A 13,046-nucleotide genomic window follows, 5' to 3' on the forward strand; every position below is an offset into this window, starting at 1 on the left:
TATGGAAAAGAAAAGAAAAGAAGCAGAGACTCTCGATGAAAAAGCAGGCCCAGATGGGTGGCTGAGTTGTTGGTGAAAGGGTTAAAGAGAAAATGCCAGTGACAAAGGGGGAAGTGTGCAGAGCGCTGGCCCATTAAAGGGTTAACAGTCGGAGGGAGGCTGATAATGGAGGCTGGAGCAGCTGTATGGGAACTGCAGCACGCAGGGAGACAAACACCATAGAAACCAGTCAACCACAGGGAGACGGACAGAGAGGAACATTCACATTGTCCATAATCGGAATATTTTTAGATTGGAATTGAGCTGTTGAGTCCCAATTTGAATATAGATTTTTTTTTTTACTTCTGGTCATAGAAGAGTACTGTGCAAAATCCATCTCTCCGTTTTCTATATCGCTTATCCTCATGATGGTCGTGGGGTTGTGCTGGAGTCAATCCCAGCTGACTTTGGGACTAAGGTTTGGGCGATCAATTACACCCCAAATTCTTATGGCGATGCAATCATGAGTGGAATATTCGATAAGCATCCAATTAAAAAAAAAAACATTAGAGAGGAGGAAGAAAGATTTAGATAGCAGTCATCAAAAACAACACACAGAAGCAATTATTTATTTTTTATTATATCTACTATATTGAGCATTATGAGAATAATGGTGACTATAGGGGTGTTAGTTCATGTCTAGAGGGCTCTAATAAAGTTAAACAACGTATTTAGAAGGTCGTGAACAGGTTTTCTATGCTTGAACTCTATGCTTGACAAATATTGTTTATATAAGAGGAATCCTACTTTGCGGAAATTCACATATCACTGTGGGGTTTGGAACCAATTAACCGTGATAAACGAGGGATTACCTGAGTTTGCATAGCGGAGACTAAATCAACAGTGCACAGTGCACCAGCTTGTTGCTACCAAATATTGAACTCCACTTTGACCACAGCATAGATATCAAACCATGCAATGTTGTTAGAGTTTTTTTAGAGGGCTTCATAGTCCAAATAGGTGTATCCCAATGACAGCATTGTTAGCTAGCTCATATTAACTCGTTTTCTTATGTTATAATGCACAGAAAATGGAAAGGATTGTGAACAATGAACAAAATTCCCAAAAAAGTGTACTTCCCCTTTAAGCTTGGATACAATGTCCAAACAGTAATATGACCACCTGATGCTGTGCCCCCCCTGAATGTGTTTGCATGTGTTTTGCTGTTGAAAAAAACAATGTACTAAAAAAACGCTAACGCTGTACTAACACAAGGACATGCTGATCATTCATTCATTCATTCATTCATTCATTTTCTACCACTTTTTCCTCACAAGGGTCGCAAGGGTGCTGGAGCCTATCCCAGCTGGCCGCCAGCAGGCACAGGGCACATATAGACAAACAACCATTCACACTCACATTCATACCTATGGACAATTTGGAGTGGCCAATTAACCTAGCATGTTTTTGGAATGTGGGAGGAAACCGGAGTACCCGGAGAAAACCCACGCATGCACGGGGAGAACATGCAAACTCCACACAGAGATGGCCGAGGGTGGAATTGAACCCGTGTCTCCTCGCTGTGAGGTCTGCACGCTAACCACTCGACCGCCGTGCCGCCCCTGATCATTGATCATTCACATAATTAAATGACACCCAAACTATCCTCCCACTAAAAGCAGCCACGGTACATCAGAATAATCCACATGAAACAAACCTTTGGCTTCCGTACTCTTCTATGCACTTCTGATTTATCCACATTTTATCCACATTTTCTTAAATTCATGAATCAATCAGCCTCATCTTCCTTTTATAAAGCCTGTATGTTGGAAAGGAGCCACTATGACTGGCAACACACAACTGTTGCGCACTGTTTTGCATATTTAAACATATATATATATATATATATATATATATATATATATATATATATATATATATATATATATATATATATAGTACACAAGCCTCTGATCGGTGACATTCAAAGGTTTTTGTTGGTATAAACATAACAAATACAATCCTTGCTGTTTTCTTTCAAGGCAAAACGGGTGTGACAAGATGCGGATCAGCTTTGAATATTCAACAGTGGCCAGAGGAGGATGTGATTGGGTTTTACCGGGGAACAGTTGTGTGTCATGTGCTCTAAATGAAGTCGTGCAGCAGCTCAAGGGATGTGCAGTCCAACTCTGACCTGGGGGTGTAAAGACCTGATGATGAAAGAGAGCGTTTCCAATAAGTGTACACTGGCAGAAAAGGGAGGATGTGATGAATATACTGTAAAACGCACACACACACAAACACACACACAAACGCACACACACACACACAGCATGCACGCCCCGCCTCACAAAGCAAACACAGTTTCACAATAGCAGGGTCGGCTTTCCAAATGTGCATCTTCCAGAGCAGGCAACGTGTTAGTCGATGGTGTGATGAATATATGACGAAATCACACATTTCTCATGGCTGCTTTGTGCACTCCCACCGAATGCTGCGCCTGGCAAACATTCACAAAGAACCAGTACTAGACAATATTGAAATGACTCAATGAGCTTGCACAGCAGCAATTTCAGAAAACACACACCTGCAGCGTCTTGCACACACACACACACACACACACACACACACACACGCAAAGCAATCAATGTACAGCTGAATCTCACCATGTCCCTGCATCACATGCAGTGACAAATATCTGCTTCCAGCTGCATAACTCACACTCACATACTGTTTTTGTGTTGTGATCATGCCCTAATGCGGGAACAACCTGGGATCAATAAGCTAATTAGCCATAAAGCATATGCACTGCGGTGATACATTATATGCCTGGCATTCCTTGGCCAGCATCTCTCAGGAATGACCATATAAATGAATTGCGGTCATTTATTAAGCAAAGAGGCCATGCCACCCAGTAAAAATATACTGTATGCGCGTTGTAAAAGTGGCAGCGGTACAAGAAACATGTGCCATGCTGTGTGACTCTCCCCGTGTAGCAGGCGGTGAGTAAGCAGCGAGGCTCATGGCGACTGAGGAAACCCCGAACACGCTTTTCTTTCCACTCTTTGTATTCAACTGGACTGCAAGTAATTCAATACACCTCTCCTTGTGCCGGCTCACTCAAACGAAACGCAAAGCGAATGAACTCCATTTGAACACTGGCCGTCGTAGCGGTCTTTGTTGTGTAGGGTGTGCGCGTGACTGACATCTACATGTGTGCAAAGCATGTGTCTGCGTTAAAAGCGGGCGAGAAATGACTCGTAAAGCCAAAACATAATCTTGTTCTTGCACAAACGCTTGACCAAACTCAATACCCCCGAGAGAGGCGACTACACAACACCAGGCTGATCTCTCCATAGCAACACACATGGTAACACGTCTATTTCAGAGCAGGAGCCCAGCATAGCACTTAAGAACAAAAAATACATAAAAAACAGCAGTCAATTCTTAAAACAGCTTCATGTTTGTACTTACTGTGTGTGTGTGCGGTGCCAGCTGAAGCCCAAACTGAGGGGGCACACAACACGGCTCCGTCTTTTCATCCAATTGTTATCAGTTATCTCCAGCGGTCCTCCGTCACATACAGAGGATGTGAACTAGGATCTGCCCCTAGGATTTAATTGTTTAGGGCCGTGTGTTTACTTTCAAGGTGTTGGCTGTCCTTGCAGCCACAAATGCAAAAGTCAGTGGAAACACACGCAGCTAATGAGCGTAAAACAAAGGGAGGCCCTGGAACAACACACAGAGAGGCGATAGAGAAAGTTGCAATCTACATGATGTTTCTCCAGGCATCGGTCTTCGAGGCAACAATGGCATCCGTTGACGTCAATTGCTCTCGGCCTTAACAATATACATTAGCTCAGCTTTATTTCAAAGCCAACGTAAAGACACACGTTTCCATCTTCAGTCAGAGCCCAACGTTTCCTGCCAGTAGTATACGTACGTATCTGAGCTCAGCTTGCATCTAAAAATGGTGCCATTGTATAAATGACAATCAAAAATAACTTCTCTCTTCTAACCTGGCATTTGAGAAGTGACATGCTCCATGACAACTCAACTCACGGCGACAACAGATGCAAATAACTTTGGCCATCTGCCAGGGCTTTGAAGCTAAAATTACCATTCAAAATATCCTTGTCTTTGTCTCGTTCTGGTAAGTATTTGTAAGTATTTGTTCCTGCTTGGGGCTCCGCATCCACCGCTGTGTTTCCTCAAACTACAGTGTGGGTTGAGGGTCAAAAAGGATGTAAATTATGTGTCCAAAAAATAGTGCAAATTTTCTATGAATGCCTTACTAAAGCGTTGACTTTGACAGCATCGTGAGTGGAACCTGCATGCATGCAAATTACAATCCACTAATGTCTGCGGTTGCTAAGAGCTTTTTTCTGACTTTTCGGGTCTACCCGAGTTTTTAAAACACAAGCAAATGTGTAACGACCACATTTCCACTACCGAGACCTACATTACCACTTTTTGAGTTCATACACGATAAGTCAGGGGTCTCCAACCAGTAGCTCTTGAGCTACCAGTATCTCCTAACCACTTTTTGACAGTTACTATGGTACCCATTATGTCATTGTATAGTCATATCACCTTGTACTTTGGTACGAGGTGCATTATTAAAAAGAAATAAATAAAATATAAAAACCTTAAACTGTATTATGGAAAGCAGGAAGTGAACAAATGTAACAGTTAGTGATTGTAAAAGTACCAGGTGGAGGGGTAGGATTTAATAAGCTTTGCTTCTTCCTACTCCTTTTGGACATGTGGAACTGGGAACTGATTATGGGATGCACTCAATTGGAATCTGATGCATGTTCAAATGAAATAAAACCATTACCATTACCATTACCATTACCACTTTTCAAGTAGCTCTCCAAAGGGTTTATTAATTTTACAAAAATTGTTCAGTCTCTATTTCCAGATCAGAATGGGGATCCAACACAGAAAACGCCCTTTATTATCAACTCCTACACCAACAAAATTAGAAAGTGGGGTTCGGCAGCTGTCCGGAAGTCCTCAAGCACGATTGTGAGTGTGCCCAATCACAGCGGAACGGGCATGCCTGGAGGCGAGCAGTGGGTGGAATAAATGAAAACAGATTGTTTTGGCAGGAGAAGTCCAAGCAAACAACTGGAATAGGTGCAGATTCTGGAAGGTCTAGAAAGCTCTCTGCTCTATAGGGGTCCACAACTCAATACAAAGGGTCGAAAATGAGCATAATAGGTACCTTTTAACTTCTGAATGATTAGTCCTGATTGCAAACACCATATATTATTCATATGCAGAAAGTCGGTGTCAATTAGCTCGTGATCTAAATTAGTGTTCTTCGACCTACTCAGCGCTGTGGTAACTGTACATGAAATCCACATTCTTATCGTAAAAGCTTCCACACGCTTCCACGCTGAGCACGACCGCCGTAAATCCTCCTGACAGCATTAAGACGTTTGCAAGTGACACAGTTATACGGCGTGCTGACCTCGCCCGCATCATGCAGGTGATTGTAAGCGTGTTACCCGACTGCAGCTTGGCAGCAGCGTTGCTCTGATGGCTTTCCTGCCTTCTGTGAACCGTTCATTCTCACACAACCTCAGGTTGTCTTTCGACACACACACCAACTGACACGCGATAACGACAACCAAACACACGTTTGGCAATACGGTTGTGCAGTTTCATGACTTAGTAGAGAGACTCCATAGAATAAAATAGTCAGTTACTGGCTGGAAATGTGTCGTTATCAGTTTGTCCTGATTGCAGACTATTGGTGCAACATGACAGACCTCATTCATATTTTGTAATATGTCAAAACTAAACATTGGTTCAAAAATGTCTGATCATTAAGAATTCGGTGAATTGGAACTGTTTCAACTCCTTTACAGTCTAAGGAACAACAACCCAACATCAGTGATGTTTATTTTTGCTTTTTAAAAGACTGACATGGAAACGGGAGTTGAGAACATTCAGATTCTTCTATTTCATAATGGAATCCCATAAAATGTATCAGGGTGATGATTCATTCTTTCATTTTGTAGCACACATCCTGTTTAGAGACAGTGGGGTAGCTGGAGCCTATGCCAGCTGACTTTTGGCGAGGGTTGGTTGCCAGACGATGACTGAGCAACAATCACTCAACTGGTCATTCATTTTCTTGTGAATCCTATAGCAAAGGGGATTTTGCACCTATAATAGTCATTCATATTGATCTTCATTGTTTATGTTTTCCTTAAACATTGAACAGTTTAATGTGAATAATATAAAAAAATATATCAAAAATGTTAAAAACGTACGTATGTTGTTGACGATAGACATCCGAAAAAACCTTGTGTATGTTGAATTTTGCTAAATAAGACTTGTGCACGATCAAAACTAAGCCTTGCTCGATGCGGCCAAATCCACCAGTGTTGGTGGACTTCAGTGTCCCTGCAGGGGATATCTCCATAGCAGTAAGTGGCAGGCATTAGAGTACTTACACAGCCTATCACAATGGACGCAGTAATGCATCTTTCAAAGCACAATGTTATTGAGGCAGGACACAATATCGCGCTACCCCCCGCCGGTTCAGTGGGATAGCTATTAAGTTTCAGGGTGTGCTGTGGAATACTGTAATCGTATACACTTTATCAGGCTTGTTCTGTCACAAGTGTTTTGTTTACGGGGTTTCAAACGGTGCCTGCTGGGGTAGGTAGGGGGCTTGCCTCATTAAGACCGCGTCCGGAAGATGTAACGGTGATCCTTGAAATATCTTCAGATGGATAATTCCATTTTGTCGGAATACTCGGGTGACTGTCGTCAGTGGAACAGGTCGACTACTTTGGCAGAACTCGTAATGGGACGTTTCCACATTACGCAATAGTTGTGCAATCACTGTGTATATGACACATTCCCTGAACCTGCAGAGATTTTACAAGGCTCATCTATTCTTTATACTGTATATTTTGAAGTTCCATGGTAGTAATTGATGCATTATTGAGGTACTATTGTGCTTTTTACATGTTTTTTTTATGATGTGGCATTGCTTTTTGAGTGCACCTCAAATTTAAATTTCGACTCCCCTGTCAGGTTTTTAGTCAGCAGGTTCAGAGAACGTGTCATATGCATGAGTGCGGTGTTTGGGTTACAAGTTGAATTTCTGAATATTTGCTAAAGGGGAGAATGAATCCTGTTCTTGTCAGTGATATGCCAGAATTCACTTGGCTACACTTTTGGAATACCGTTATTGTGAGCTGCTACATTTTGACATCTCGGACAATGTTGTGAAAGAATCCAGTCTTTACTTGAATATGCATAAAATAAACAATAGTGAAAACAGTTGCACATTTCATACTGGTTGGAAACTGAAGGGGAAGGTATACAAAACTGTGGTGAGACCAGCCATGTTGTTTGGTCTAGAGCAGGGGTCTCAAACACGTGGCCCGCGGGCCAAATGTGGCCCGCAGGACACTAGTTTGAGGCCCCCGCCTTGATATGAAAGTTTAATGTTAGTGCGGCCCGTGCAAGTTTGATATGGATGCTGTATGGTATCATGTACCCAGAAAAAATGATTACGTTTGATTCATGTTCATGTTAAAGGTTAAATAACTGTTAATAGTTATCCTCCCTATCCGTGTGGAAGTGGTAAGTTTTTGGCTATTTAAGTTTAAAGGAAATAACTTGAAGGCTACCGTTCCGGTCGCTAGCTCTCTAGTCTGCTTTTTTTTTTTTTTTTTAAACCTGATGCAGCCCAGCCTTGCCCAGACCCTAGCTCCAGTGGCCCCCAAAATTGAGTTTGAGACCCCTGGTCTAGAGACATTGCCACTGAGGAAAATACAGGAAGCAGAACTGGAGGTAGCAGAGACGAGGATGCTGAGTTTCTCATTGGGAGTGACCAGGATGGATAGGATCAGGAAGGAGTACATCAGAGGGACATGGTAGAGGCCTTGGAGATAAAGTCAGTTATCGGCCAGACTGAGATGGTTGGGTCCAGAGAAGATGTCCAGAGGAGAGATAGTGAATGTATTGGTAGAAGGATGCTCCGTTTAGAGAGTTTAGCTTTATGGATGGAGTGAAGGAGGACATGAAGGTAGTTGGTGTGATAGTCACCTTTACACTCATATTACCCAATATAGTAGACATAGTAGTAGAGAATAAAGGATAATATAGACTTACATGTTTCAATGAGTTTTCAGAATGTTTCATATTTGTATTTTAGTTCATTTAGTCAATTGTACGCTTGAAAATGCTTCATTTAGGCCCAAAATACATCAAATAATAGGCATAGTCAACCACAAAACAATAATGACTTATTGATTATTATATTTGAAAACAATAGAATGGGGGCGGCACGGCGGTCGAGTGGTTAGCGCGCAGACCTCACAGCTAGGAGACCGGGGTTCAATTCCACCCTCGGCCATCTCTGTGTGGAGTTTGCATGTTCTCCCCGTGCATGCGTGGGTTTTCTCCGGGTACTCCGGTTTCCTCCCACAAGGAAACCTTGTTTCCCAACCCAAGTTGGGAGTTGGGATAGGCTCCAGCACCCCCCGCTTTGGTATAAAATGAATGAATGAACAATAGAATGAAGCTGTGAACTTCAAAATGTGAAGTGGCGAGGGACAAGGCGATATCTTTACCGGTAACCCCCATGTTGCATCATTTTGAGATTCACGGCCTACCTCGTTTTCATGCAATCCTTAATAACTTTTTGTTGATATGAATTTGCATAATCCTGCAAAGAACAACAAATAGTATTGACAACACACTTCTTACTTCATACGTCAAACTAAAACGACATGACGATAACAATTTAGTCATTCCAGAATTCTTGCTGATGCTCTAAAATCAAGCCAAGTTCAGAAGAGTCGTGTCAAGGTGGTTCTGTGTTCCACCCTTTGTTGGCGGTGCCAGCTCAGGCCCTGAAAACAGCTGCAGCATCTTAAAAAGGAGTCGGATGCTCCCTTCTGTTCTTGTCTCTACTCTCTTGTCATGTAAAAACTTAACCTCACCGGCACCTTGAACACCTGCTGAGGGGCGCCACTTCTAATGCCGTTGCTCCAAGGTAAAGATGAACTGCTAAAATGCTAATATGAACTAGAAATGCATGCTGGTAGACGACCACAATGTAGTAACTGGCATCTTGGGAATTTACCCATGCAGTTAAATACACAAGTGGATGAACCTGAAGGATTAAATCAATTCATGTGTCTTCTTCTTTCTCATAGGTGGACACAGCAAATCAATCGCTCATGTCCTCCTTCACTACATCCCTAAACCTCCTCTTTGGCCTCCCTCTACGCCTCCTACCTGGCAGCATCCTTCTACCAATACATTCACTATCTCTCCTCTGGACATGTCCAACCATCTCAGTCTGGCCGATAACTGACTTTATCTCCAAGGCCTCTACCATGTAATGTCCCTCTGATGTACTCCTTCCTGATCCTATCCATCCTGGTCACTCCAATGTCAACCATTTAATCCTATTTTGTGAAATGTAGTCTTGGCGCTAGAATTTGTTCCAATGTAATGATGATAAATGCTGGCTTTGTCCACGAGTGTCTGCAACATCGTCGTTAAAGATCCACTTTTTACATTTTCAGTTGTCTCTCATCACTTCACAGTCGACGGCTTCATGCTATCGCTCACATTTTTAAATCAATTATCTCCGCTTCGTGGCTTAATACGGCCTAGTATCAGTCCAAAAATATGCACATTTAATCAAATTCCTTGCCTAAATTAAGCATTTTCATGTATAAAAGTGGGTAAACGAATGAAAATACAAATTCATGTAATATGTGGTGTCATAGCTGTGATTTGTGTGTTCCTTTAAGGAGCCTGATGTCAGTTAGCACTGACTGTTTTTAGCGATTAGCAGTGTGGAGAGTAGCATCTTTGTTGGAGAGTGTAAATGAGTAAATGAGTTGTGGCCGACAGCAGCTCCCGTGTGAATGTTGATAGCACCAGTATGTTATTTATGTCTTATATTCTATTATCACTATATTGGGTAATACGAGTGTAAAAGTGACTATTTGAGTGTTATTTAGTCCAATGATGTTAAAAGACATATTTTTACAAACAATTAACCACAATAAACGTAACTTGTCTAACATAATAGATGCCATATATCACATACAGCAATTTAACAATAAGGAGTGGGACGGGGGGACGCCGACTTTAGCAGCACCAGCGCTAACGTTACAATCACATTTCTACAGCAACATCCTGCAAGGTGGCCAGCCAATCACAGGGCACATATAGACAAACAACCATTCACACTCACATTCATACCTATGGACAATTTGGAGTGGCCAATTAACCTAGCATGTTTTTGGAATGTGGGAGGAAACCGGAGTACCCGGAGAAAACCCACGCATGCACGGGGAGAACATGGAAACTCCACACAGAGATGGCCGAGGGTGGAATTGAACCCTGGTCTCCTCACTAACCACTCGACCACCGTGGCGCCCCCCAACCAGTGTTCTCATATACGAAATTTTGTAACGTTTTGTCAAGTCTGTTTCTTGTTTACACTCAAAATATAATATTTAAAACTTCCTATATCTCAGCCTTTTCTTAATGGTTTAGTGTGCTAACATAGTGTGCTACATAGTGTGCTAACAACAATAGTGAAAAGAGCTTGGCAATATACCTAGCCCACTTTCACTCAACCTGTGATTTAATGCCCTGCTAGGATTTATTTTATGAGCCCTGTCTGCCATCATTTACTCAGGATGTCTATATTCATGTTGTTATTTAGAATCTGGCAACAAAGCAACTCTGTGGCCCTCCTGACATATTCATTGCCGTGTTTGCAAATTGGACAAATAAAGCGTCTGAGGTTCGACGTATCTTTTATGTCGCATGTTTAACTTATCCATCACGCTTAGCTTAAAAATGCATCATTGTACCGTGTTAGGACATTTGACGTTGACGTTTTGGATCCATGCTGTATCAAGACCTGCTTTGCTCTGAAAGACAATGATAGAAGGGGCCAGAAAATACCTTGCCTGTACCCTCTTTCTCACGGTGCAGCAAGTCAATTGCAATGTGCACATATGCTGCTCTGTGAAGTGAGTTGGAGGAATGTTGGCGGTCTTCGCTATAAGGCGAGGCGCAGGTCGGAGCACATTAAAGCTGACATTGAGCGTCCAGAGTCCAAACGTGAAAAACGAGGACAACAACAGGCCGCTTTGTTTGCGGAATCACCTGCCACGGGAGCCTCATTTGAATATTTCAGTGGGCTGTCTACCAAAACAACACTGCAACATGGAACAGGTGTGCGCGCGCGTGTCCGCGTGCACGCGCACGCCTATGTGACCAAATGAGACATCGCAGAGACTCAGTTTGACGAGATATATAAATGGCATGCACGACAGCGCGTCTTTTTTTATGTGATGTAGCGTCTAGCAGACGCGCATAAAGCCGCCTGTGCTCCATGAAATAACATGACAGGCGTGGTCATTGAGTCAAAAAAAAAAAAAAAAGCGTGTGATCAGTTTGTGTGTCATCAACACGCGTGTATTGGAAGACACATGAGTGTGCGGTCTACCTTATGGAGGTCGATGCGTATCCTCTCCTCTCCTTTATGCGGGCTCTCCGGCCACAGGTGATAGCTGGAGCCGTAGTTGGGGCTCTCTTTGCTGCGGCCGCTGCTGCTGCTGCTGCTGCTGTTGCCGCTGCCGCCAGTCGCGCTCGACTTTGCCGCGTACGCGTGCTGTGTTGCCGGGGGCGTTGCGCTGTGCGGCTGCGCCTGCAGGTCGCCTTGCGCGGGGGTTCTCGCACACTTATTGCGGTCTTGGTCACAGTGCTGCGGCCGCTGGGGGACGAGTCCCGGTGTGCACTGCTGCTGCTGCTGCTGCTGCTGCTGCTGTTGCTGCTGCCGCTGCTGTTGCTGCTGCCGCTGCCGCTGCCGCTGCCGCTGTTGTTGCAGCAGTGGAGCCTGGTGAGTCCTACATAGCTCACCAGAGCCGCTGGCGCAGTAGTTGATAGGCAAGCTGCTCCCCACCAGTAGCTGCTGCTGAGCTCTTAATTGCGGGATCTGTTGCTGCTGCAGCTCCTGCGTCTGATGCTCGAACGGTCTTCCGCTGGCCTCGGCCGATCCACTCGCTGATAAAGTGCTCCTTTTCTGTGAGTTTGCACGGATCCCTTCAGGGGAGGAGTCCCTCTGTGGGAGTCTCGGATGCCAGTGTTGCTGCTGCTGCTTCTGCTGCAACTGCCTGTGGTCTCGTTGCCCTCCTGCTCCTCCTCCTCCCCTGCAGCGTTCCACGATGCTCGCCTGTTGGTAATTATTGGCACTCCTTCCCAGACGTTCCCCTCTTTTAGATTCCCGGGAAAACACAAGAGAGGAGGAGGCTGGTGGCGGCGGCGGCGGTATGGGTGGGGGGAAAGGTGGGGAGGGCTGCGGTGGGAGAGTATCGACACGATGGTGCTGGTTTTGTGAATGGTTCGCCTCCTGCGTGGAAAAGCTGCAGTGGCAGCTCGGAAAAACAGGCTGCGAGCCGGCCGGGGCCCAGGGATCCTGCTGCCCGGCGCTGGCTTCGCTGCCGCCGCCTCTGTTCGTGGGTCTGCGGGCGGTGTCGCAGGAGCCCGCCGGAGGTGGCGTGTCCCCGCCGTGCGGCGCTCTCCGCGAGGGCTGGCTCAGGCAGGGGAGCTCCTGGAGGCTCTGGCGGTGAGCGTCGGTGGTCGGAGTGCGGTCTCGGTGGTGGTGAGAGGAGGGCGGGGGCGGCAGGCTGAAAACAGGCGCGTCTGGCTCTCCGCTCTGCGGACTACTCGCTCGCTTTGGGGGGATCTGGTGCTGATGGACAGCTCCCGCGTACCGATGCCGCATGCCCTTGATCGCCGTGCCGCGCTGCGCTTGCTCCTTTGCCGTGTACAGCTCCGACACCCGCTCATTGCGACCAGCCCGGCCAGAATAGGAGCGACTTGTATCATTGGTGGCTCTGACCGGGACCTGCCTTAAAACGTCACACTTCTGCCAAAACGCCGCCTTCGACTGAAGATGGGTCCATGCCTGCTATGCGCACAGGTTGCAGCGGATCAATCACTTATGGGCCGGCCGGGAGCATATTTGTAGCAAGGAGGCTCTGAAGATGAAGGAG

The 13,046-nt window shown here is 45.0% G+C and overlaps 1 protein-coding gene across 2 annotated transcripts in view; it reads right to left on the bottom strand.

Annotated features, from left to right (window-relative positions):
• kcnn1a (potassium intermediate/small conductance calcium-activated channel, subfamily N, member 1a) overlaps positions 1 to 12,846 on the bottom strand; it is a 67,409-nt gene extending 54,563 nt beyond the window's left edge. For both annotated transcript variants that reach the window (XM_058066529.1, XM_058066528.1), the window contains exon 1: positions 11,498 to 12,846. In XM_058066529.1, the coding sequence (XP_057922512.1) occupies positions 11,498 to 12,775 (1,278 nt within the window). In that variant the 5' untranslated portion in view covers positions 12,776 to 12,846. The remainder of the gene's footprint in view (positions 1 to 11,497) is intronic.
• Between the last annotated feature and the right edge of the window lie 200 nt (positions 12,847 to 13,046).

Source organism: Doryrhamphus excisus, chromosome 3 (assembly GCF_030265055.1).
Source record: "Doryrhamphus excisus isolate RoL2022-K1 chromosome 3, RoL_Dexc_1.0, whole genome shotgun sequence".
In the NCBI taxonomy this organism is placed as follows: domain Eukaryota; kingdom Metazoa; phylum Chordata; class Actinopteri; order Syngnathiformes; family Syngnathidae; genus Doryrhamphus; species Doryrhamphus excisus.